This window comes from Typopeltis vanoorti, chromosome 9 (genome assembly GCF_054136105.1).
Source record: "Typopeltis vanoorti isolate ZY-2024b chromosome 9, IOZ_Tvanoo_1.0, whole genome shotgun sequence".
NCBI classification, from domain to species: Eukaryota; Metazoa; Arthropoda; class Arachnida; order Uropygi; family Thelyphonidae; genus Typopeltis; species Typopeltis vanoorti.
Window position 1 is genome coordinate 18,407,295 of NC_143557.1, and position 26,660 is coordinate 18,433,954.

At 36.2% G+C, this 26,660-nt stretch overlaps 1 protein-coding gene across 2 annotated transcripts in view; it reads left to right on the forward strand.

Annotated features, from left to right (window-relative positions):
- Positions 1–26,660, forward strand: part of LOC150102909 (xaa-Pro aminopeptidase 1-like) — a 416,385-nt gene that overhangs the window by 37,489 nt on the left and 352,236 nt on the right. For both annotated transcript variants that reach the window (XM_090398386.1, XM_090398385.1), the window contains exon 3: positions 12,972–13,035. In XM_090398386.1, coding sequence (XP_090254512.1) covers positions 12,972–13,035 — 64 coding nt within the window. The remainder of the gene's footprint in view (positions 1–12,971; positions 13,036–26,660) is intronic.

The window sequence follows — 26,660 nt, forward strand, 5'->3', positions numbered from 1 at the left end:
CATATAACACTCCTATTTTGTTCGAACACTTTAGGAGATCGGATGTTAAAACCACTACTCATAAATCGATCATTAAGACCACGGCCAATGAAAGGCGTAGATTTTCAAAAATTGCCAGTTCATTGGATGGCCAACAAAAAAGCTTGGGTGACCATTGATATTTTCACTGAGTGGCTCCATAAACATTTTGTGCCAGAAGTTAGACACTATTTGAATGATAAGGGTCTCGAATTTAAAGTGCTTTTGAAGGTTTATTTTATCTAGAAACAGATGCAGCTCTTGTTCGGAATGACCCCAGACTGCAAAGACTTCATCGACATAACATAGCCAGATTTTTGGTTTGGGTTGAAACGCGAAAATTTTTTCTTCAAGATCTTCTATAAACAGGTCTGCCAAGTTAGGTGATAAGGGAAACCCCATAGCTGTTCCCTCCTCTTGCTTGTAGATTTTTTTCTTTCCAAGTGAAGTAACCAGAAGCAATTGTAAATTTGAATAGTTCAATGATATCAGACAAAAATTTTTGAGTTAACAGGTCCACTGTTTCTTTATGGGGAATATTAGTGAAGAGGGAGACAATGTCGAAGCTAATTAGCATGTCTTTCCAACAGTTGAGTGTTTTATTTTAGCATGAAACTCTGTGGAATTTTTAATTGAGGCTGAGTGGCCAATGTTGGGATGGAGAAGGTTAGATAAGAATTTTGATAACTTGTACATCGATTTGCTAATAGAATCAACGACGGGTCTGAGTGGGACGTTGTTCTTGTGAAGTTTGGGTAAACCATATATTCTAGGAGGTCTCGCGTGGTATGTCTTGAGTTTTTTTACAGTTTCTTCATCTAAAGAAGTTGTTTCATCAAGTAGCTTATTCAGTTTCTTGAGCTGTCTTTTTATGGGATCATAATCAAGTTATGTATAAGTATTTCAATCTCGGAGTAGTAAATTCATTTTCCGGTCATATGACTGAGTATCAAGAACCACAGTGGTATTTCCCTTGTCGGCTCTGGTGATGATTATGTTTTTATTATGTTTTAAGGCGGTAAGAGCTTTCAATTCTGATGGTGGTTTGAAATCAAAAATTATTTTTGCTATTTCAAAATGAAGTTTGTTGGCTTCGATACTAGAGAGGTGGCCTATGTTTCTTTCGATGTTGTGTATAAAATCTAGATATGGAAAGCATTTTGGACGAATGGCAAACTTATGACCTCTAGATAGAACATTTAATTCATCTTCTGTTAGAGGATGGTTAGATAAGTTAAACCACCCATTTTTCGGATGGTAATTTGTTGGTATTTTTCTTTGACTTTAACAAATTGAGGTATTTTTTATGTAGGTTAGTGTTACTTTTATCAAAAGCTTTGGTCCCCAAATTTTTTGAAACACTAATAATCACTTGTAGCAGTTCTTGATTTAACATGTTTGACAATTCTGCCTAAAGACAAACTCCCACCTCTGTTACTACCTGGCATGTACGAGGTACCATGCTCCTGTAAATGGTCGTATTATGGGCAGACAGGCAGATCTGTTCTTAAATGCATCTCTGAACATCAACTCCACATCTGTCTCATCAAGCTGCAGAAATCTCTCCTCTCCCAACACGGAGTTGAAAACCCAAACCATAGGATCCACTGGGAAAAGACCAAACTTCTACACAGATCTTCATACAAACATGAACGTTTATATAAAGAAAGTGCTGAAGCCCTACTTCACAGACCCAATCTAAACTGCAATGATGTCCTTGCCATTCCTAAAGTATGGGAAATTGTCATACAAAATTGTGTAAAATATTTTAATTTTAATGTAATCTAAATAATCTAATTTTTTTTAATATATTTTTTTTTATGCTAGAAAGCACTGCTGCACGTATTTGGATTCCATTGTATTTATGCACCTTATCTATATGTTATTCCTAGTATTGTTCCCAACTGCTGACGATGTCCTAAGACGCTTAGGTCGAAATATTTATGTATTAGAAACCTATTACTGTGGTTTTACGTGTGTTTATTTAGTCATGAATTCTCCACAGGCTTCATTATATAATCAATGAATAGCATAATAGCCAGAATGTGTCAGAAGAGAGGATTGGAATATGTGGATGCTTGCGGGCATTTGAAGACAAAAAGGAGCTGTATGTGAGAGACTGCTTGCATTTGAATGAGGAAGGACGTAGACATCTGGAGAGATTGCTGTTTTCTGAACGAGTCGGTACAATGGAGGGAAACTAGAATTCCCAGGGTGGATGGTAGCAGGGGTGGCCTCTTGTTGGAATGGGTGCTTGGGGGAAGGGGAACGACATCAGGTAACACTGAGTCCAGTGGAGTCTCTAGGGGATGATAGGTATAGAAGCAGTGACAATTTTTATGGTTTATACTAATGCCAGGAGTATCCGGAATAAAGGAGATGAATTAGTGGTGTCGATTGCATCAGCCTGGCCAAAGATTATTGGGATCTCTGAGATGTGGTTGACGGAAGATGATATAATAACAGGAATAGAAGTTGCAGGGTACAGCATTTTTTAGCAGGATACAAAGGGAAAACGTAGTGGTGGAGTACTGCTTATGATAAGTGATGACTCATGTCCTCTAAAAGTGGAGGCTTTGGAAAGCAGTGACACTAATGGTTTTGAAAGCATATGGTGTGAGGTATAGGTGGGCAAGAAAGGATATTTAGTGGGATGTTGCTACAAGCCAAGGAGCACAGAGGGTGGGGAGCAGGAGATGTTTATGTGGTTAAGCTTGGCAAGTGCAAGAAGAATGATTGTTATGGGAGATTTTAACTGCAGCAGAATAAGTTGGGATGAGGAAGATGCATGTAATAATAAGGGAATAGAATTTCTGGAATTCTTGAGGAACAGATGTCTTAGCATCAGAAGAGCTGATAATAACTGAGATGACATCTCTCCCCCCAGTTGGAGAGGGTGACCATGTGGTTTTGACTTGGAAGATGAATAGATATGCAGGAGTATCAAAGAAAAGGGAACGTATGTGGAATTATAAGGCAGGTGATTATAATAGTCTTAGATATCAACTTGGAGCATTTCCTTGGAAGGCAAGGATATCATTGTGTGTGTGTGGGAAATTGTGAAGGAATGTTTGTTGGCAGCAATAGTAAGCTATTCTATCAGTGAAGAAGAGGACACAATTTGGTGTTAAGTGGATGACAAAAACATCAAACAGGAACTGCAGGTGAAAAAGACGTTGTGGAAGAGAGATATAAGGAGAGGAGTGGAGAGCAGATGCATGAAGAATATGACTCAGGTCAGGGGAGTGACTAATATGGTAAGGAAGGTGAAACTAGAATGTGAGAAGAGACTGGCACTGGATCTTAGTATCAGTCTCTTCAAGATAATCCTACGGAATTTTTTAGCTATGTGGCCAGTAGGAGGAAAAATGATTGTGTAAGAATGACATTGTTGGATAAAATTGGGAATAGAGTGGCTAATGCAGAGGACATAGTGGAGTTGTTCAATAAACACTTCATTGGAGTATTTCATCCTGGAGAAGTAGTTTTTAATTCTAGAGATATATTGTGGGTTCGAGGTTTAGAGGTTGAGGGTGTTCCAAATACTGAGTACCCTGGATGTCAATAAAGCTGTGGGACTGGATGTTATTTTACCTAGGGTTTTGAGAGAACATGCTAATGAACTGACAGCTCTGTTGACCTGTCTTTTCAATGAAAGTCTGGCTATGGAGAGGTACCCAAGGAATGGAAGGAAGGTAAGATATCAATTCTAACTTCCATTGCATAATGGTGGTAGCAGACTGGATGTGTCTAACTATAAGCCAGTTTGTGTTTCATCAGTAGCTGTAAAGATCTTAGAGAAATTAGTGAGGGACCATATTCAGTGTTGGGAGATGAGGGTAATGTTGTTATTATTATTATTCAGGCCTCTGTGGAGTCAAAAGAGTCATCGTGGGAGGTCCTTTCTAAGAAACAACTCTATCAAGACTCGTCTAGGGAGGTCCCTCCTAGGAAACACAAAGTCTATCACACCACTCCTTAAATACATTGACCGTTCTCGCTCTCATCACTCCATGAGGCAATGCATTCCATGGTTCAACCACCCTCCATGCAAATAAACCACTCCTCGCCCTCTTTCTCACTGTTTCCTTTCGTAACTTCCAGGGATGGCCCCTTGTCATGACTCCTTCCCGCTGTTCAACCAAGCGAAAGAACTTCCTAGTGTCAACCCTGTAACCACCTCTCAACAGTTTAAAAGTCTGAATCATATCACCCTCCTTCTATCTACCAAACTCTGCAGTCCACACTCCCTCAACCGATCCTCATAATTAACATTGTACAGTCTCGATACCATCTTTGTTATATGCCTTTGTACCCTTTCCACAGTTAAATTATCCCCTTCAAATCCTGGTGACCTGATCTGAGAATAATTGTCTGTGGTCTGATCAGAGTCTTATACAATGGAATAATAACCATTTTATCTCTGCAGGTCAGTGTCCTTCTTATTATTGCAGCAATCCTCTGTGTTACCTTCACCACCTTTGCAATATGTCCCCTAAATTTCAGGTTTCTATCAATCATCAAACCCAGATCTCTTGTCTCTCCTACTTCCTCCAGTATAACTCTTCCCATAGAGCAGGGTTTCTCAAACTTTTTCTACGACGGAACACTTCACAAATCCTGAAATGTTCACGGAACACCGTGGTTATTTTGTAATGTATTAATTAATTGTTATTTTAGCTTATTTTATTCTTAATTAATAATTGATAATTATTAATGATTAATAATTAATTAATTAAACATCAATTAAACCATTGTTAAATTAATTTGTGCTGATTTTCATTGACATATCCCATTCTGATCACCAAAAATTTATAATATTATAAGTACTTACGAGTGAATGCAGACTTTTTCTCCTGTTTGCTGGTTTTGTAGGTTAGGTAAATATAAATAAAATAAGTAAATCTAAGTGTTAAGAAAAAACAATCATTTATTGTCAAATGTTAATTAGTAAAAAACAGAACACATTAAAATAGTAAAACATATATTGCAAATTAAGTTCTTAATGACTCCGATGTTTTTGGGTCTTTGAATTACAAATTCTTTTGATATCAGGGACAATATTAGAAAGTTAAATTCTCATATTTGGTGTAGCGTCGAATCTTTTCCTGGACTTTGATTTGGTTGCAGCACAATATGAAAATCCTGCCTCGCATAAATGTCGTTGTAAAAGGAAGTAAAACAAATAGCTAGTTTTGACACACTTGTCCAGAAATCATTTATTGGCAGTTCCTTGTATATTTGTTTTAAATCAGAGTCACTAATTAAGTCAATTAGATTTTCATAGTCACTTGCACTGAAGCCTGCTGGCTTAGCTGTCACTGTAAATGGATTCAGAACCCAGGAATTTAACCACACTGGATTTTGAAAAATATTACAAAAGGGTTGATTGCAAGTCATGCATGTGTTCTAAAATTACGGTAGATACTTCATTTACTTCAGAATTTATTTCAGTCAAAAATTCATGCAAGGTGGTAAAACAATCAAAATTATTCTGTTCAACTGTAGAAATCCAGAATTGCAACTTCCTATCAAAAGATGCAATTTTATCTCTTGTATTAAAAATTGTAATATTCTTTCCTTGTAATGATAAGTTAATTTCATTGCACTTTGTACAAATATCTGCCAGATACACAAGACTCATCAACCATGAAGAATTTCTTAATTCAATAAAATTTTGTCCTAAATTATGTGACATCAAGAAGACCATTAACTCACTACGAAGTTCAAAAAGCCTCAATAATGCTTTTCCTCTGGATAGCCATCTCACTTCAGTATGTAATAAAATTGCATTATGTGCACTACCCATTTCATCGCACAAAATTTTAAATAATCTGGAATGAAGTGGTCGAGATTTTACGTAGTTGATCATTTTTTCGGCTTCATCCAAAATAGTTCTTAAATATGTACGAATTCTTTTTGATACTAGTGCTTGTCTATGCCAAACACAATGACTTTTGGTGGCTCTTGTAGCTACTCTTGCAGGATACGTGTTACAACTCCCTTCATTTTTCCTACCATTGCTTGAGCAGCATCTGTACAAATATCAATACACTTCTCCCAACCGATTTCCTGTTTTGTAATATAATTATTAATACAGTTGAATATATCTTCTCCGGTGGTTTTTTCTTGTAGATATTCGCACATGAGTAAATCTTCTTCAATACTTTTATCAAATATGTAACGAACAAACACGTAATACAGTGAGTCCTATGACATCCGTAGATTCATCCATTTGCAATGAATATTCACTGCAAAGTCTAAGTCGATGAATTAGCTCTTTTTCTATGTCAGCAGAAAGATATTTGATGCGGTGTGAAACAGTATCATTTGATAATTTTACTGCATCTATTTTTTTAGCAACCTGTTCGTTTAACATGCATGATACAATGTCTTTCACACAAGGCTTAATGAGCGTCTCACCAATTGTATGAGCTTCACCATGAAGTGCAATGTGGTAACTCACGCGAAAAGACACCTCTGTTGCATTTTCAGTTGAAGCAATTGTAGCCATTTGAAGTTTAGATTTTTCTAGCGAGTCACATTGTCTCTTAAAAAAATGTATATCTTTTCCTTTGTAATCAGTGTGTGTTTCGTTTCGAAGTGCCTACAAAATTTAGCTGGAGCCAACGAACTGTTTACTAGTATTTTATTACATAAAACATCAGGAGCATGTGTATTGCCAATACACGTAAATCCATAATTTAAATAACTTTCATGATATTTCCGTTTTGGTCTGTTCTTAGATGACTCTTGTTCTTTAATATTAGCTTTTGAAGAAACCACAGTTTGCAATTCCATATCTTCTCCAATCATACGAGTAGATGTGTCAGCAGAAGTACTTGCTCCTCCTTGTGTTAAAGTTCCTCTCTTTAAACAAGATTCCATGGGTATTTTTTCAATAATATTCAAATTCCAATATTTGTCAGAGCTATAATAAAAAATAGAATTGTGTTGTAAAGGTAACTTTAGTATAAAAAACAATAAGATTATAAATAAGAAATGTCGAATAATATAAAAGTAAAGGAATAATGCAAAATAGTAAAAAAAGACTGCAACACACAAAAGGAAATATGAATTGTAATAATACTTGTAAGAAAAGTACTAAACCGTATCCAATAATGTAAAAGCAATTGTAATAAGAATGATTTGATAAAATGTTCAGTAACAAAAATTAAACAGTTCGAAATAAATCAGATATTAATTATAAAATTAGTTAAAAGAATTTTTTTTAAAAAAAGTCGCCTCGCCTACTCCCTATATATGGGAATAAAAAGGCATTAGCTGATTTTTTTTTTTTTTCCCTTCCAGGGCCCGGTCCCAACAAATTTACTCATAAATACCTTTACAAATTTTTTTAAAGTTCATACATTTACATAAGTATTAATAATTAATTATGGCATAATCATAAAGAGTATTAGTACACTTATGTATATGGCGTGGCATGTTGACAAATATAAATTACATTTAAATTAGTTATCAATCACTGGACTAATGAAATGTTGTAGCATGTCGTAGTTTATTCAGGCAAACATCATTAAATTAATTTGTGCTGATTTTCATTTACATATCCCATTCTGATCACGAAATATATTTATAATATTATTATAAGTACTTACGAGTGAATGCAGACTTTTTCTCCTGTGTGCTGGTAGTTTTCCCCTCCTTTTGTACATCCTGGAGATCTTTGTAGGCTTCAGGTGGATGATTATCTGTTCTGTCACAAACACCTTCAATAAGAGATTTCTTAATACAAAAATTAAACAAAGTGCCTTGTCTCTTATTCATATCAGATTTTAACTCTGTATTCCTATTACTTCTAAAAAAATCACGGCACTCTGGTTTCAGAACAAGCACTTACACACTGCAATCCGAACTTGCGAAGAAAGTATTCAGTAGTAATAGATTTGAGAACCGGAATCGGACTACCTTGATCTTCAATTTCAGTGGAAAATTTTTCTTTATACTTCCTTGCTGATTGGTCACTGATATTTGCAACGCAGATGTTATTTCGTTCAATTTTGAGAACACGCCGCCCATTGTTGTAATCGGCTTGCAGGCAATTTTTATGATCGGTCATAAACAGCGGTATTCTCTTTCCCGATTGTTGAAGATTTCAACGTGAAAATTAACGATAATTCATGAATACTTCCATGTTTAAAAATATGCTGCTTGGTCACTGATATTTGCTACACAGATGTCATTTCCTTCAGTTTTGAGAACAGAAGATATGACACCAATTGTTGTAATGGGCTTGCAGGCAATTTTTATGACCCGCATAAACAGCAGCATTGCCTCTCCCAAACGTTGAAAGGTTTCGATGTGTGAAAATTAACGATACACAGATGTTATTAGGTGTTCCGGGTCTGAGCTTTTCGACATATTCACGAATATTATTCTCCGCAGAATATTTTTTACTATAAAATATTTATTCATGAAAAATGCTTCGAAAACTAAAATGACAAATTTCAGAACTTCTCGCGGAACACCTACTCACCTTCCGTGGAACACAGTTTGAGAAACCCTGCCATAGAGTATGCGGTGTCCCATCGATGTTTCCCAAACCTCAAGACTTCACATTTTGCTGCATTAAACCGACACCCCTATTCATTTGCCCATCTATCTAGCTTATTCAAATCCTCTTGCAGGGCTACCACATCTGCACTATTACTAATAGTCCTTCCCAGCTTCGCATCATCCGCAAACAACCGAATATCCCCTTGCATTCCACGGACAATGTCATGAGTTAACATGGATTTGTTAAGAGGTACTCTTGCTTTAGTAATATGATTGCCTTTTATAATAAAGTGACAAGAGCAGTTGATGAGGGAAAGGCATATACTGCCTTTTTTTGGATTTTGCAAAGCCATTTGGCAGGGTGCCACATGATAAGCTGATATTTAAGTTGCAGCACATAGGTTTAGATGTCAGGTTAATCAACTGGATTCCGAATTGGCTGTCTGATAGATATCAGAGAGTTGTGTATGGTGTGGCAGTATCAAGGAGGCAGAAGGTTACAAGTGGGGTCCCACAGGGCTCAGTACTGGGACATGTATTGTTTAACCTTTATATCAATGGCATTGTCAATGGATTGCAGGGGTATATTCAGTTGTTTGCAGATGATGCAAAGCTGGGAAGGGTTATTAGTAATAGTACAGATGTACATAGTTGTAATAATAGTACAACCCTGCAAGAGGATCTGAATAAACTAGACAGATGGGTCTATGAATGGGCGTGCTGGTTTAATGCAGCAAAATGTAAAGGTGTGAAGTCTTCAAGTTTGGGATACATCGATGAGAGGCTGCATACTTGATTGGAGGAGCTGTACTAGAGGAAGTGGGAGAGATGAGATTTGAGAGTGATGATTGATACAAAACTGGAATTCAGGGAACATATTGCAAAAGTTAGCTCCACTCCAGGATTGCTGCGATACTGAGAAGGTTGCTGATCTGCAGAGATAAAAGTTATCAATCCATTCTATAAGACCCTTATCAGACCACACTTAGACTATTGTTCTCAAATTTGGTCCCCAGGATTTGAAGGGGATATATTAACTATGGAAGGGGTACAGAGGTGGATAACAAAGATGGTTTCAGGACTGTACAATATTATGAGGATTGGCTGAGGGAATGTGAACTGCAGAGTTAGGTGGATAGGAGAGGTGATATGATTGCGACTTTTAAGCTGTTGAGAGGTATAGTTTGCCCACCATTTCTAGATCCCTTCTTGGCTTGGTGCCAAGAATAGTCGATTCATGCTGAAGGGGAGAAAGAAATGAAGGATGTACGAATTGGTCGCCAACATGTGAAATCACGTGCTTTCTTGTCTGTCGCTGTACTAGTACTAGCTTGATTTTTGTTGTTCTCTTTTTGCATTATTTTTTTATTATTAATTTTTATGATGGATCCAGTACAGTCAACAAGTTCTATTGTTACACGTTTCAGTAGATCTTGCAAAAGAATATTGAATAATGTGCTGACATTCTGCGAAAAAGAATCGTCAGAAGGCCGTCTTCTTGTTCCCCTTTCTCAAGATATAAAACGTGCAAGTGCAGTTGCGGGCGTATCGGGGTCGACTGTTAAAAGAATTTGTAGGGAATCAAAAGGTGAAGGTAAGCCAAAATTTAAATCTCCTAAAAAAAGCGCCAGAGAAAGAAAACCATCGAAACCGTAGCTTTGAATGATTTTGATGTAGACGTTATAAGAAGAGCTATTCATGAATTTTACGTGGTCGAGAAAAGAGTGCCAACTGTTCCGAAATTGATTCCTGTGCTTAAAGAAAAAGTTAATTTTCCTTCGAAAAGAGAAACTTTAAGGAAAATACTTCATGAAATCGGATTTTGTTTTAAAAAGTCCCAGAATAAAAGGAAACTTATCATGGAGCGAAGTGACATTGTTTTATGTAGAACACAGTATTTGCACTTATTAACACTCTACGTACATTTTTCCAACTGTTATTCAAGCAAAATAGTTACACTTTAAAAACAGCAATGTTCGTATAAGAAAAGCTAAATTTTCCGACCTGTAATAATAAACAAACTCAGTTTGTTTATTATTACATCCCAAGACAGACTGATTACCCTATTATAGGAATGGATTCTCCTTTTTCTGACATGCGCAGAAGTGTCGAGGGACCTCAAATTGGTGGGCGAACTATAGTTACAGGGTTGACACTGGGGAGTTCTTTATGGAACAGTAGGAAGGAGCGATGACAATGGGGCCATCCCTGGAAGTTGCAAAAGGAAACTGTGAGCAAGACGGTGAGGAGTGGTTTCTTTGCATAGTGGGTGGTTGAACAGTGAAATACATTGCCTACTAGAGTGGTGAGAGCAAGAATGGTCAATGAGTTTAAGGAGTGGTATGATAGACTTTGTGTTTCCTAGGAAAGACCTCCCACGATGGGTTTTGACTCCATGGAGGCCTGAATAATAATAATTGAAGTGTCATTGTTTTGTAGGTTGGATAAACACTAATTACTTTTACTTCATGAGCAAGCTTGGCACTTAGATGGAGGATCAAACAAAAATGTAATTTCTTCTCAGATTTAATTTAATAAATATCACTGTTAAAATACAGAGTGACTGGAGCCACGAAACTGTGATTCCTATTTAAAAATAATAATAATATTGAAACTATAAAGAAATAAGTTTATTAAACACAAGTTGTTGAAATATATTCAGAGTTGAAGAACAGAATTGACTGTCCTTGAAAAAGTCATAAAGGAAGAAGAAAATACATTTAGAAAGGAAGATTCTACATTGATCTAGAATTGATTCACTCTTTAGAAGGATTTTTTGCTTCATTTTTTTGTTACTGTTAATAGTAACAAAAAAAGAAAAAATTATATTTAAAAACACAATCAATGGACTCTGCTCTTAATCATCAAGGATACCTGAGTTCTGTGTTATCAATGATGTTTTTGGATGAAAGCATGACAGGTCAGTGCCTCTTTTGAAGCTAAACCCTACCAGTCATATTCTGAAACAGGCACAAGTTTGATGAGTGATTTTTGAGTTATGGTGGATAAAATCTGAGTTTATGGGGGAAAAGTAGATCATACAAACCTGTATGAAGTCGATAACATTAATTATTTGGCTATAAAATAAGTTAGAGTAAAGTTACAGACCTATCTAAATTACATAATTGGAATATTGGGGAAAAAAAGTAGCTAAAGAATATAAACATTTTATCAAAACCAGTGTTATTAATCAATATAAATTGCTCTCTTCTGCATCAAATCAAGAATACTGAAGAATGTTATTAGTGCACTACATAAAATGTTCCTGCATGAAATGTGAGAACACATTTTATTACTTTAATTCTGAGACGATGTATGTGATAAGAGTAGAGTAAAAGAGATTTTTGTGGTAAATAAAATAGCATGGCATTTAGCTGGCATTGAAGTTTTTCTACTTGGTTATGAAGTAAATTAAATTTGAAGAAATTATATTCTTGTTTAATTCTTTAACATGGTTTTTCTGAACCTCATGGAAGAATGTCAAAATTTAGGTTTGTGAAGGTATGTATTTTAGAAGTTTTGTTGATCAGATTTGTAATAAACTGGAGAAGTTTGATATATAGAAAGAAGAGATAAATGAAAGAGTAGATCATACAATGCCAAACTTGATCAACTACCTTAAAGATATCAAGATTGCCTGCTTCATTTGTTTCAAACCTTCCATAGCATTTGTACATTCTCACCTAAAATGATCCTTGTGAATTTAAATCAGAATCTGTACTGCAAATCATTTTGTTTGTTGAGAGATGTTGGATTGTACATTTTAGTATCCAGAGATTAGTTAAGATTTTTTTTTTTCCCCTCTGATATCTATGGACTTAAATATCACAATGATTGTAGTATGTTTGGAACATGTGAGAATTTCGATCAGAATATTTAGATCATGAATACAAACGTTGGAAGAAAAGTCATTACTTTTCTTCCAACCAATAGGTTGCAGGTTCAAATCCTGCCATGAGCATGGATGTTTGTGATTACTTTTAGGTGAGAGTTTAATTTCATTGCCTGGTATGAGACCTTCTTGCTTGTTAGAGGCCTGAAGTGGCTTGTAAAAAAAGTTCCATTTTTGGTCTTTAGAGCAGGGTTTGCAGACTGCAAAAAAAAAAGATATTAAAAAATACAAAAATAAAAAATTAGTAAAAATAGAAAAAAAATTTCTTGGCCTACTCACCGAATGAAATGTATTTTGTACTATAGGTTTAGTCAAAATAACCTTTTATGGGCATGAGCACAAAAAATCTCTAATATGGCTCAATGGCTATTTGAATCCAATATCTTGGATTTTCTGTTGCTGGAAATTCCATCTATGGAGCTGTTGTTTAAAAAAAAATTAGCTTTTATATAATAATAAACTAATGATACATTAAGAAATAGGAATATTTTTAATTGCTTAAAATTATATAAGTATAGTAATGTTTTTAATCTTGCATTTGCAGAGTGAGTATATAGCACCATGCGATGAAAGGAGAGCTGCAATATCAGGATTTACAGGCAGTGCAGGTAAATTTGTTCAGATCCATGTCTCCGGTGACATTTTGCGAAAGTATTTATAAATAAATTACAAAAGCAATAATTTGTAAACATATTTATTTTATACAATCTGGTATCAATTATTAAATTTTAAGACAATAATGATATCTTTATGCAGACGATTTTATACTCGTTAAATTCATTCAAAGTCTTCACTACTCTAAATTGATAAGTTTCAGACAAAAAGCAACAAAAAGACCAACTATGAAAATAAGGAGGAAAATATGGATGGCATCAATTGCATTTTTAGTGGAGACCTTATAGTAAGAGTAAAATATTTCAACCAGTTTAGTCAAAATTTTTTATTAAAGATGGCAAATTAAATATTGAAATAGATAACAGAATATTATTATTATCTGGACAACTTAATGGATCTGGATCCTTATCAGAGGATGCTCATGCAAACTATTATTCACATAATGACTATCATTTCTCTCCTTAAACTTATTTGTTGACAAAGTGCTTAGCAACCTCCTGCTGCAACCCATTCACCATTTTCCTTATTCCTCATTAATTACACCCTTAAACAGGACAGAACATAGGGTTATCTCTTCCACAGATGACCTGGATTGGAAAAGGTATTTTCCAATCAAAGAGTTATGGTTTGAGAGATAGACAACTGATTAAAGATTAGAGACCACAAATATAAGGCAGTTCAGAGGAAAATTTGAATAGCAAATGGATATTATCTATGGCAAAATTATCTAAAAAATGAAGATACTGGAAAGGAACATGACATTAGATTGATAGCTTGATGTAAGCCTTTAAATCTAATTAGTTTTTAATTAGTAAACTTTTCAAGATACTTTGACCCTCAACAAGTAATGTCAAGTAATTACTTATATTTGTATTATTAAAAAGATAGACAATTTTTAAGATTCTAAGGAAAACAAGCAAGTTTTAAAGTCATTGCTTCATCTGGAAAGGAAGCAGGGTAGTTTTCTGTTACAGCTCAAAATATAAATAGTGATACAAACACAAAATGTATTAACTGTCTCAGTTAAAGGCATATTAATTTTTTGCAGAGCTTTCCTATAATGAATTTTATGCTAGATCACTGTTTTCAAACTCAAGTACTTTACTAGTTTTCATACAAAAATAGTAAAACTTCAGTATTCTTTCTTGTGGGGAGGGACTAGGCAACTGCACTGTAATTTTTTTTTTTTTTTTTTGAGCATTGGGCAGTACATAAATATTGCATTCATTTTTGTCTGCCCCATCTGTGTGTGTGTACATAGAATCTCTTCTACCCTGCCATTGTATTTGATTATTTTCCTATATATGTATGATAGCTTTTAGAATATTATTTGGTATTTGTCTTTCTTTTAATATGTTAAATAAAATATTTCTTTTAACTTTATCAAATGCTTTTTCAAAGTCAATAAATGTGTTATGTGCTTCTAAATTGTATTATCTTCCTTTCTCTACTATCAATTTTAGGCAAAAGGTCGCATCTATACATGATCGCCCTTTTCTAAATCCATTCCGTACTTCTAAAATAAAGTTTTCAGAATATTTTATTAGTTTGTTATTTAAAATTCTGCTATATATTTTGTAACAGGAATTTTGAATATTTATACCTTTATAATTTTTAGGGTCATCTCTGCTATTTTTAGTAAAGATAGGGATCACAATTGCTTTTTTCCATTCTATTGGTGGGTTACTTGTTGAATAGATTTTATTTAAAAATAATAGGAGAATTTCTTTGAACCTTATTCCTGCATATTTATATTATTCTGAAAACTTAACTTATCTTCTCCAGGTGATTTTCCATTTCTTATTTCTTTCAGGCTGATTTCTAATTCTTCTTTAGTTATTCACTTTTCATTTTCATTCAGTGTTTTCTTATTTAAATATTTATCTGTCCACAGTTCTGTATAGAAATTTAGAAATTCTTCTAATTTCAATTTGGTATTTAATTTTATACTTTCTTTAATCTATACTTAAATGTTTCAAAATCTTATATGCATTGGGTCTTATTTTATATAAATCATGTTCTGAATTAGAAACAAATTTGTTTCATGATTCTCTGTTTTTTTCTGACTTCTCTTTTAGCTATGGCTCTTATTCTTTTATATTCTATTTCATCCTCTAATCTTTTACTGCTTAACCATTTATGATATGCTTCTTTTTTCATTTTGATTATTTCTCTTATTCTTGTAGATAAGCTTATACATTGGTGATACATAACTCTTAATTTTAAGGAAAGAACAACGTATATTATTATATTAAATAAATAACTTTAATTAATACTTCCAATATTTCGGTAATGTTACATTACCATCTTCAGGGAAAATAAAAATTAATGAAATGTGCACGCAGGCACTAACACTGAGCAAAAAATGGCTGAAGAAAACAACTGAAGTCAGTCCTAGAATCCATATTATATAAACCAATTATTGTTAAATAACCTCTATCTATTTTTATTCTAGCTTCTATTATTTGTTCATTCCATGATTTATAATATTTTAACTATTTTGAAAGAGAACTATGAATGCAAATCATAACACCTACTTGCGCTCTTTGGTCTCTGACTCCACTACATATTACGTTAAAATTTTGAATTCTCATGGTTCCTTTTAATTTCTTTTTTGTTTCAGTGATTACTTCTATTCGAAAATTTCTTTCATTTAATATTTGATCTAATTCTATTTCTTTATCTGTTATTTTTCTTACATTCCAGTTTTTGCTATATGTATTATATTTTGTTGTTTCCATTTTCGTTTTTCCTTTTCCATTCCAGTGTTGTTTTCTATAGATTCATTTTGATTATCTTTCTCTAACAGTTTCAAAGTAGATTAATTTTCTCCATGTCAGGTTACTAGCCTGGCAATGGATAGTCCAGTGGTAGAGCTGCTACCTTAAGGCCTCTGAACTAGCCTTCTTCCAAATTTAAACTCGGAGGAGGAATAGGGTATATGGAAGAGAAAAGAGTAGATTTTAGAGGGGACATAGATATAGGGAAGTGGCACTTCGAGTACTCTCATAGCATAAGGGTCATAAAATATGAAGAATTGGCTGAAAGGTCTTTTAGGAAAGATTAAAGTGAGTGGATCTTCCTCAAAGTTTAGAAAGAAGACGATAGATCCAGCTAGGGGATGATGGGAGTGCTACTTCCCTTATGATCAAGATGATTGTTCCTTATGGTCCTGTTGGTCCACGAGTCCTTATTCAATATATTCGGACCACCCCACCATATTTGGTTGTGCTCTCTAGAGGTTACAGCGTCCCCAAAAGTATTTACAAAATAAATTATTTATAGAAAATAAAAATGAAGAAATCAGTACTCATATAGAACCGATTAGATTGGAAGAACTAAATTAAGCAATAAAGGTATCAAAAAATAGAAAATCATCTGGATTAGATGCATAAATACAGAGCTTTGGAAATGTGACAGAGAATATTTACATCACATAATTTTAAAATTAATAACTGTTGGAGGAAATGTGAGGTTCCCTCAGATTGGTCAAAAGATAAGGTTATACTATGTGTCTATTTAAGAAAGGAGATAGAGATGACTGGAAATTACAGAGAAATAAGTTTATTAAATGCAAGTTGTAAAATATGCAGTAAAATTTTGAATAAAAGAACTTAGAAATATTGCAAACAATCTCTCAAAGAGCAAAATGGTTTCAGACATGGAAGATCACGTATTTATGTTTTAAAATAAATTATTGGAAAAAGACGAGAATTTAATTTGGAGTCTCATTTGGCCTTTTTAGATTATGAGAAAGCTTTTGATAAAATGCATATAGAAAAACTATGTCATATTAAGATTTTTTGTATCTTTATAAAGATACAAATAAAGTTACCATTACATAATAAATTATCAGAAGAGAAGTCAGGGATGTAGGTTATCTCCAACTCTGTTCAGTGTATATATATATATGTATATATATATATTGATGAAATTATTAAAATATAGGAAATGATAATAAAACAAGCTATCCAATTAACCAGAAAAAATCTATCAATATAAATTTTATCTTATATAGCTTGCACCAAACTACTTCAGCCTGTTATCATTCTAAATTATCAAAAGAAAAACTGTTATCATCCTGATCATCTGCATACAATGCTGTATGCAGATGATCAGATTATATTACAAGAGAATGAAGGTATCTTTAAAAAATCAGTTTACGAATTAAAATAAGCCAACAATACAGTTTAAAAATTCTGCAAAAGAAGAAAGTCATGACATCTAAAGGTTAAAATCATATTTGATCCCAAATAGTCATTGAAGATAAAATAATAGAACAGGTGACACATGTTAATTATTTAGGTTGCATAATAACACATCTCCTTAAGTGTATCTCCACCTTGATGGTAAGGAGGCTTGCATGCATCAATGACCTCAAGAGCTATGCCAGTAGTAGTTAAGTTACTGGTAGGACCTTCCTAGCTGGAGATCAAGAGGTAGGGGCCAGACTAAGAGAGAGATCCTGGCCTCCAGGTTGGAGGTTTTGCATAAGGTTGGTTACCTTACCAAGTAAAAAATTTTCTGAAACAAGGAAATGACCAAGAAAGAACAAAAGTAAATGATTAGGAATCTCAGACATTTTAAAAATAGCTAAAAGTAGCCGTGTGGAACGTGGCTACTTTTAGCTGCATTCCACGAAGCATAATAACAAAGGAATTAGAACTGGTAAAACAACAAGAAACTAAAAATATTAATATAGTCTTGATATAATAGAAGCTAAAAAAAATTAAAGGGAACAAAAGATATAGATGGTTTTTACTATGCTATATAGTGGAGGGATCAACATAGTAGATCTTCTAGTGATGTGACCATTCTAATCAATAATGGAAAGCAATAAGTGAAAATGGAAATTTATAGCAATAAATGAAATTATAACTATTAAAAACAAATAGAAGCTACTTAAATATCACAGGAGTATGTGCCCCTGAAGAAGGTAGGAAAGACGATTCCGAACGATTTTATTACGAACTACAAAAACAGTTATATGAATATAATAAAAATGACTATATATTAATAGCAGGAGAACTTAATGCTAGAGTTAGAAATAATCCTTAGAGATGATTGTGGAAATTACAGAGGAATAAGTTTATTAAATACAGGTTACAAAATTTACAATAAAATTCTCAATAAAAGACATAGAAATATTGCAAACAATCTACTCTCAGTAGAACAAAATTGTTTCAGACATGGAAGATCGTATATAGACAATATTTATGTGCTAAAATAAATTATTGAAAAATGATGAGAATTTATATGGAAAGGCTTAAAAATGCATAACCAATTTTACTAAATGATTTAAGGAAATTACAACATAAACTAGGATATACATTAAAATAAATTTTAATATACTTCAGTATTTCGACAACGTCACGTTGCCATTTTCAAGGAATTTAAAAATAAGACACGTGCATGCAGGCACAACAAACAGTAAGTGAGGAAGAAGCAGGAAGCTATTATTTCTCCTAAAGTCCTGATGGTGCCCCCTAGCAGGCAATGTTGGTATTCTTGGGCGATTGGGCTGAAGATCTTCTGATGTAGGTTTCCCAAATTTGAGGCAGTCTCATGCAGCCAAATTTTTGAAGTTTGGATTGTTTCTTAGGGCTGAAGTTGATTCCATGAAAAGCCTTTCATATTTGTATTTACTACCATGTATTATCGTGGCTTTCTTCCAGCGTATTCTATGGCAGGTATCCAGTGCATGGTCAGCAAGACCAGAGTGGCTGTATTGGTGAAACCAGATGTAGTCGTTGTGTTCTGAAATTCTGATATTTGCTGTCCTGCTTTAGCTGTTTGGCTAAAGTAGGACAGCTTACAGCTGCAAGGGACCTGGTATACACCAGGTAGATCAAGGGGGGGCTGGTTGGTCTTTGGTAGAGCAGATAAGGGTGTCAATTTTTTATATGGTCTGTAACAAGAAGTTAAGTCACGTTTTTTTTAGGATTTTTGCAATTTTTTCCGAGGTGCCTCGGATATAGGGTATGGTGATGGATTTAGAGTAATCCTAGTTGTGAGGGGGAAGGGGGTTGTGGTTTCCTGGTTTCAATATTTTTTGGGGGGTAGCCATTGGCTGAGAAAATGTTGAGAATGTGGTTTAGTTCTGTGGTTAGGGCATTGTCATTTGAACAGATAAGTTTAGCCCTGTTGTGTAGTGTCTTATTGACTCCATGTTGTTGCGAGGAGGGGTGGTGGGATTGTTGGTGAATATATCTGCCTGTATGGGTGGGTTTTCTATAGACTGAGAAAACCAAGGTTCCATCAGGCTGGCAGGTGACTAGTGTGTCTAAGAAAGGAAGGCAGTTGTTTTTTTCCTCTTCCAGGGTGAATTTGATTCTAGGGGGGGTGGGGGTGTTGGTTGTTTAAGTGTGTTAGGAAGGAGAGGAGTGCATCGGAGCCATGTGGCCATATAGCGAATACATCATCAACATAGCGAAGGCAAATGGTTGGTTTTTGTGGGGCCGAGTTTAAGGCTTTCTCTTCAAAAGTCTCCATATAAAAGTTGGCCAAGGGTGGGGAGAGTGGAGAACCCATGGCTGTCCCTCTCTATTTGTTTGTAGAATTTTCCTTGCCAAACAAAATAGCCTGAGTTCATTGTGAACTGAAATAGGGCTGTGACCATTCCATTGGGAGGAAATTTAGCTTGGATTAGCTCTAAAGATTCTTTGAGTCGGACATTTGTGAATAAGGAGGAGACATCAAAACTGACCATTACGTCAGTGTGTTTGAGTGTAAGGTTTTCTATGCTGGCTTTGAAGTGGGCTGATTTTTTTATGTGTGAAGGTGTGTTGCCAGTATAGTGTGAGAGAGCTCTGGCCAAATGTTTAGCTAGTTTGTATGTGGGGGCATCAATGCCATCCACTATGGGACGTAATGGCACATTTTCCTTATGTATTTTTGGGAGTCCATAAATATGGGGGAGTATGGAGTTAAATGGTTTTAATTTGTTAGTGATCTCCACAGGCCAAGAAGTGACCTTAAGGAGCCTGTGGAGTTTTCTAATTTGTGAGTTGGTGGGATTGTACTCCATAGGGAGGTAAGTAGTCTGATCTAACAATAGAGCTTTCAGCTTACCTATGTAATCCTTTTGGTTAAGCAATACTGTGGCATTCCCTTGATCAGCTTTGGTGATTATTATTTTCTTGTTTTTCTTTAATTCTAGTAGAGATTTAATTTCCTTACTAGGCATGTTGGCTTATGGCTTTTTTCCGAAATGGTAGTCAACCTTTCATCATTTAGTGTGAAACCAGAAGCACTTGACGCCCTCGCACGTGGCCACAACTCGCCATTGTGCCCAGAAGAATACCTGCTGAAGATATTATGATGCGAATTCAACGGATACGACACCTTCCAAACCACGTCGCCAATGATGTTAGACTGGATGTGGCTTGTGTTCTGACCAAAGCTAAACCACCAAAAGCCAACATGCCCAGTAAGAAATTAAATCTCTACTAGAATTAAAGAAAAACAAGGAAATAATAATCACCAAAGCTGATAAAGGGAATGCCACAGTATTGCTTAACCAAAAGGATTACATAGGTAAGCTGAAAGCTCTATTGTTAGATCGTGCTACTTACCTCAATGTCGAGTACAATCCCACCAACTCACAAATTAGAAAACTCCACAGGCTCCTTAAGAAGGTCACTTCTTGGCCTGTGGAAATCACTAACAACTTAAAACCATTTAACTCCATACCCCCCCCCCCCCGTATTTATGGACTCCCAAAAATACATAAGGAAAATGTGCCATTACGTCCCATAATGGATGGCATTGATTCCTCCACATACAAACTAGCTAAACATTTGGCCAAAGCTCTCTCATGCTATACTGGCTACACACCTTCACACAAAAAAACTCAGCCCACTTCAAAGCCAGTATAGAAAATCTTACACTCAAACACACTGACATAATGGTCAGTTTTGATGTCTCCTCCTTATTCACAAATGTCCGACTCAAAGAATCTTTAGAGCTAATCCAAGCTAAATTTCCTCCCAATGGAATGGTCACAGCCCTATTTCAGTTCACAATGAACTCAGGCTATTTTGTTTGGCAAGGAAAATTCTACAAGCAAATAGAGAGGGACAGCCATGGGTTCTCCACTCTCCCCCACCCTTGGCCAACTTTTATATGGAGACTTTTGAAGAGAAAGCCTTAAACTTTGCCCCACAAAAACTAACCATTTGGCTTGGCTATGTTGATGATGTATTCGCTATTTGACCACATGGCTCCGATGCACTCATCTCCTTCCTAACACACCGAAACAACCCACATCCCAGAATCAAATTCACCCTGGAAGAGGAAAAAAACAACTACCTTCCTTTCTTAGACACATTAGTCACCTGCCAGCCTGATGGAACCTTGGTTTTCTCAGTCTATAGAAAACCCACCCTTACAGGCAGATACATCCACCAACAATCCCACCACCCCTCCTCACAACAATATGGAGTCATTAAGACACTACACAACAGGGCTAAAGTTATCTGTTCAAATGACAATGCCCTAACTACAGAACTAAACCACATTCTCAACACTTTCTCATCCAATGGCTACCCCCCAAAAAATCCAAAAAATATGGAAACCAGTAAACTACAACCCTCCTCACAACAAGGATTTCTCTAAATCCATCACCATACCCTATATCCGAGGCACCTCGGAAAAAATTACAAAAATCCTAAAAAAACATGACTTAACTTCTTGTTACAGACCATATAAAAAATTGACATCCCTTATCCACTCTATTAAAGACCAACCAGCACCCCCAGCCTTGATCTACCTGATGTATACCAGGTCCCTTGCAGCTGTATGCTGTCCTACTTTAGCCAAACAGCTAAAGCAGGACAGCAAATATCACAATTTCAGAACACAAGGACTACATCTGGTTTCACCAATACAGCCACTCTGGTCTTGCTGACCATGCGCTGGATACCTGCCATAGAATATGGTGGAAGAAAGCCACGATAATACATGGTAGTAAATACAAATATGAAAGGCTTTTAATGGAATCAGCTTCAGCCCTAAGAAACAATCCAAACTTCAACAAATTTGGCTGCATGAGACTGCCTCAAATTTGGGTAACCTACATCAGAAGACCTTCAGCCTAATCACCCAAGAATACCAACATTGCCTGCTAGGGGGCACCATCAGGACTTTAGGAGAAATAATAGCTTCCTGCTTCTTCCTCACTTACTGTTTGTTGTGCCTGCATGCACGTGTCTTATTTTTAAATTCCTTGAAAATGGCAACGTGACGTTGCCGAAATATTGAAGTATATTAAAATTTATTTTAATGTATATCCTAGTTTATGTTGTAATTTCCTTAAATCATTTAGTAAAGATGAGAATTTAATTTAGAGACTCGTGGCCATTATAGATTGCGAGCAAGCTTTTGATAAAATGCACAGAGAACTATAGAATATAATTTAAAAACAAGGATGTTCATTACATTTGTTACAAGCTATACAGAGTTTATATAATGATACAAAAATACGGTTAGGTAATGAATTAACAGAAAAGATTAAAATGAATTTGGGTGTCACATGGATATAGCTTATCTGTAACTCTTCAATATACATATTGATCAGATTATTAAAATATAGAAAACAACAATAAAACTAGGTATCCAATTAACCAAATGAAGCGGGTTAGCAATACAATACTGTATGCAGATGATATACTATTATACTACAAGACAATGAAGATGATCTTCAGAAATGAGTTTACGAATTAAACAAAATAAGCCAACAATACAATTTAAAAATTTCACAAAAGAAAACAAAAGCAATTGCTTTTAAAGGTCAGGATCATGTTAGATCAAGAATAGTTATAGAAAATAAAATATTAAACCAGATGACACGGTTTAATTATTTAGGCTGGATAATAACATATTTAAAAGATATAGATGAAAAAATAAGCAATTTCAGAAAATCTGTGCAACCATTAAAAGGACATTAACTGAATATGTTAATTTTTTTTAACAGTATTAATGAGAACACAGGCCTCAAGAGCGAGCCCACTTTAGTGAGTACGGGCATGGCAAACCAGAGGTACCAGATGCTGGACCAAGCCTTACTTCACGTAATATACATCTGTTATATTATTCTGTACATTGGTCCCTCCCCTTCTTTCTTTGCTTCTTTCTCCTCTCCTTGCTCCTTCCCCCTGATGCTGTTAGAGTATTCGAGAGCTAGGGGTGAATCTTTCCTATCTTGCTAAGTCATTTCGTCTTATGCAGCCACCGAAGGAGGCAAGCTAGCCTCAATAGGTGCCGGTCCCAAGCCCGGACAAATGGTGAGGGTTGATGTCAGGAAGGGCATCCGGTCGTAAAACTTCACTGCCAGCTCTAGCTCTGATATGAGTCAAAGAGAAAATGATATGAGGGCTAGGGCGTACCCCTTAAGCAATGCGCAGCCACATCGCCCTACAGCTGCGAGAAGTGGACGAGGGCTACCGCATGAAGGGCGGGTGCGGTTAAAGAAGTGAGCCCAGCAGGTGGAGGGGATGGTGCGAGTGGTGACACTGAATGTTGGAAGCATGACTGGAAGGAGAAGAGAGGTGGCAGACATGAAGAGGAAGTTGGACATTTTATGTATGCAGGAGACAAGGTGGAAGAGGGAAAAGGCAAAGGAACTGGGAGATGGATATAAATTGTTCTACTCTGGAGCAAATAACGAGAGAAGAAATGGTGTAGAAATTGTGGTGTGTGGCAGAATGAAGGGCAGAGTACTGGAAGTGGGTAGAAGGAACGACAAGATCATGCAAATGATATTGGGTCTTGGAGAAGAGCGGGTGGTCGTATTATGTGTATATGCCCCGCAAGTTGGCCATACAGCAGACAGCAGAGGAGAAAGATGAGTTCTGGAACGTGTTAGATGAAGAAATGAGGGAACTGGAAGAAAACGAGATGGTGATTGTTGGAGGAGACTTGAATGGACACATAGGGAGACAGAATAGAGACTGTGAAAGGGTGCATGGTGTCCATGGAGTGGGAATGATGAACCAGGAAGGAGAGAGGGTTGTGGACTTTGCATTAGCTTTTGATCTGGCAATTGTGAACTTGTTTTTCTACAAGAGGGAAGAACATTTGATAACATTTAGGAGTGGTAACAACAGTTCACAAATTGACTGCATTTTGACTAGAAGAAAATATCTTAAGGTTGTGACAAATTGTAAAGTAATTCCAACAGATCAAGTGGCACAGCAACACTGACTGCTGTGCACAGACTTTAAAATAAGATCGAAGATAAGAACCTCTGGAAGCCATGGGATGAAGACAATTAAGTGGTTTCGCTTAAAAGAAGAGAGTGTGAGGAATCGTTTTAGGGAGAGGATTTCGGATGGACTGGAAAGTGTACAAGATTGGTGGAAACATAATTCAAAAGTAATCCTGAGCTGTGCAATCGAGGTGCTTGGTGAGACATCTGGAAAGATTAGAGAGCAGAAGGAGGGTTGGTGGTGGAATAATAATGTACAAGTGGCAGTGATAGCTAAGAGGAAGACAAAGCAGAAGTGGGATGAGTCAAGAGTGGAAGAGGATAGAGAGGTGTACAGAGAGCAAGAAGCCAAGAGAGTTGTAGCACAGCAAAGGCCATAGCATATCAAGATCTGTATGATCAATTAGAAACAAAGGAAGGACAGAGAAAAATTTACCAACTAGAGAAATGTACAAATAAAGCAGCAAAGGACATCTTACATGTGAGGCAGATCAAAGACACTGAAGGAAGAGTATTATGGAGGGATATGGACATAAGAAACAGATGGAGAATATACTTTGAGGGACTCTTGAATGAGGAAAATGCAAGGACTCGCATAGAAGATGGGCAGCCTTCTGAGGGGATGGTGCAGAACATCAGTAGAGTGGAAGTGACGGAGGCCATGAAGAGGATGAGGAATGGAAAATCGGTGGGCCCCGACAGGATTCCAGTGGAGGCATGGAAGGCACTGGGGAAGAGGGAATTGACCTGCTGTGGGACCTGTTCACGGAAGTTTGCCAACAGGAAACACAGGAAAATATACCCGAGGAATGGAGGGAGAGTACTCTTGTCCCCATCTACAAGGGTAAAGGGGATGTACAAGACTGTAAAAATTACAGAGGAATAAAGTTGATGTCCCACACAATGAAAATCCTAGAAAGTGTTCTTGATGGAAGATCGAGGAAGGAGGTGGAGATTGCAAAGAAACAATTTGGCTTCATGCCTGGTAGATCAACAACAGATGCTATCTTTGGGTTACGGCAGATGATGGAAAAGTTTCGAGAAAAACAATGGGAGCTACATCTGACATTTATTGATTTGGAGAAAGCATACGACAGAGTGCCAAGGCAAGAAGTCTGGAGGTGTCTGAGTTAGAAGAAGGTTCCGGAGAAATATGTCAGGTTGGTGCAGGAGATGTACAGAAATGTGAAGACAAGTGTTCAGACCTGTCTGGGACAGACAGAAAGTTTTCAAGTAACAGTTATCTTGCATCAAGGGTCAGCATTAAGTCCGTTTCTATTTAACATTGTGATGGAGGAGGTGAGAGAAGATGCGCCTTGGACAATGTTGTATGCAGATGACATCTTGCTGTGTGCAGATTGAAGAGAAGAAGTGGGAACTAAACTGGAAAGATGGAGAAAAGTACTGGAAGAGAGAGGTATGAGATTGAGCAGAAGTAAGACAGAGTGTATGTGTTGCACAGTGGGCGGTGGCCAGGAGACAGAGCTGGAAGGAAATGTCATCAGGAAGGTGAGGGACTTTAGATATTTATGTTCAACAGTGGAAGAAGATGGAGGAGCTGAGAAGGAAGTGGGATGCAGGATACAAGCGGGTTGGAGGAACTGGAGGGAGATGGCTGGAGTGTTATGCGATAAGAGGATGCCGATCAATCTGAAAGGCAAAATCTATAGGACGGTAGTGAGGCCAGCTATCACGTATGCTATAGAAACTGTGGCCCTTAGGAAAAATAACATCAGCAGAATGGAAGTAGCGGGGTGCTTAAGGGTCAAAGCTGTATAACTGAGAGGAGACCTCCACATAGCCTTTAAAGGAATGCGGAGAACCGACCAGGGCTTCTGACCTAATGTCCAATCCTCACCTTCTCGTGGTGCACCCTGTTGGGTATCTACTTTGATACTGAACGAACGAGGATGGGCTGGCAATTTGGGATTTAGCCGACCAAATTGTATTCTTATTGGTTAAACCAAAATAAAAAATGATGGTACAACATGACAAAATTTCATGCCGGCTGGGGCGTCGCTCGGTTAAACAAGGCCCCCGTTGTTTTCGCCAGGGAACCAGGGCGAACAGCGAAAAGTCAGCTACTGGAACAAATCTGAAAACAAATCCCAACTCAACATCACCAGAGTTAAAGATCGGTACTATCAACGTAAGAAGCCTGAATGGCAAAGAAATGAAGCTAGCTGAGGAATTAGATAAGTACCAGATCGACATAATAGGGGTGACTGAAACAAAAAAGACCAAAACTGGTGAGATCTTTCTGAGCAATAAATACAAAATGTTATATTCAGGCAATAACAATCAAGGAAAAGAAGGAGTAGCCATAGTATTCAACAAAAAATACGAGGCTAATCTTCTTGAATGGCAGTCAGTCTCAAGTAGAGTAATGTGGGCAAATATGAGAATGGGGAA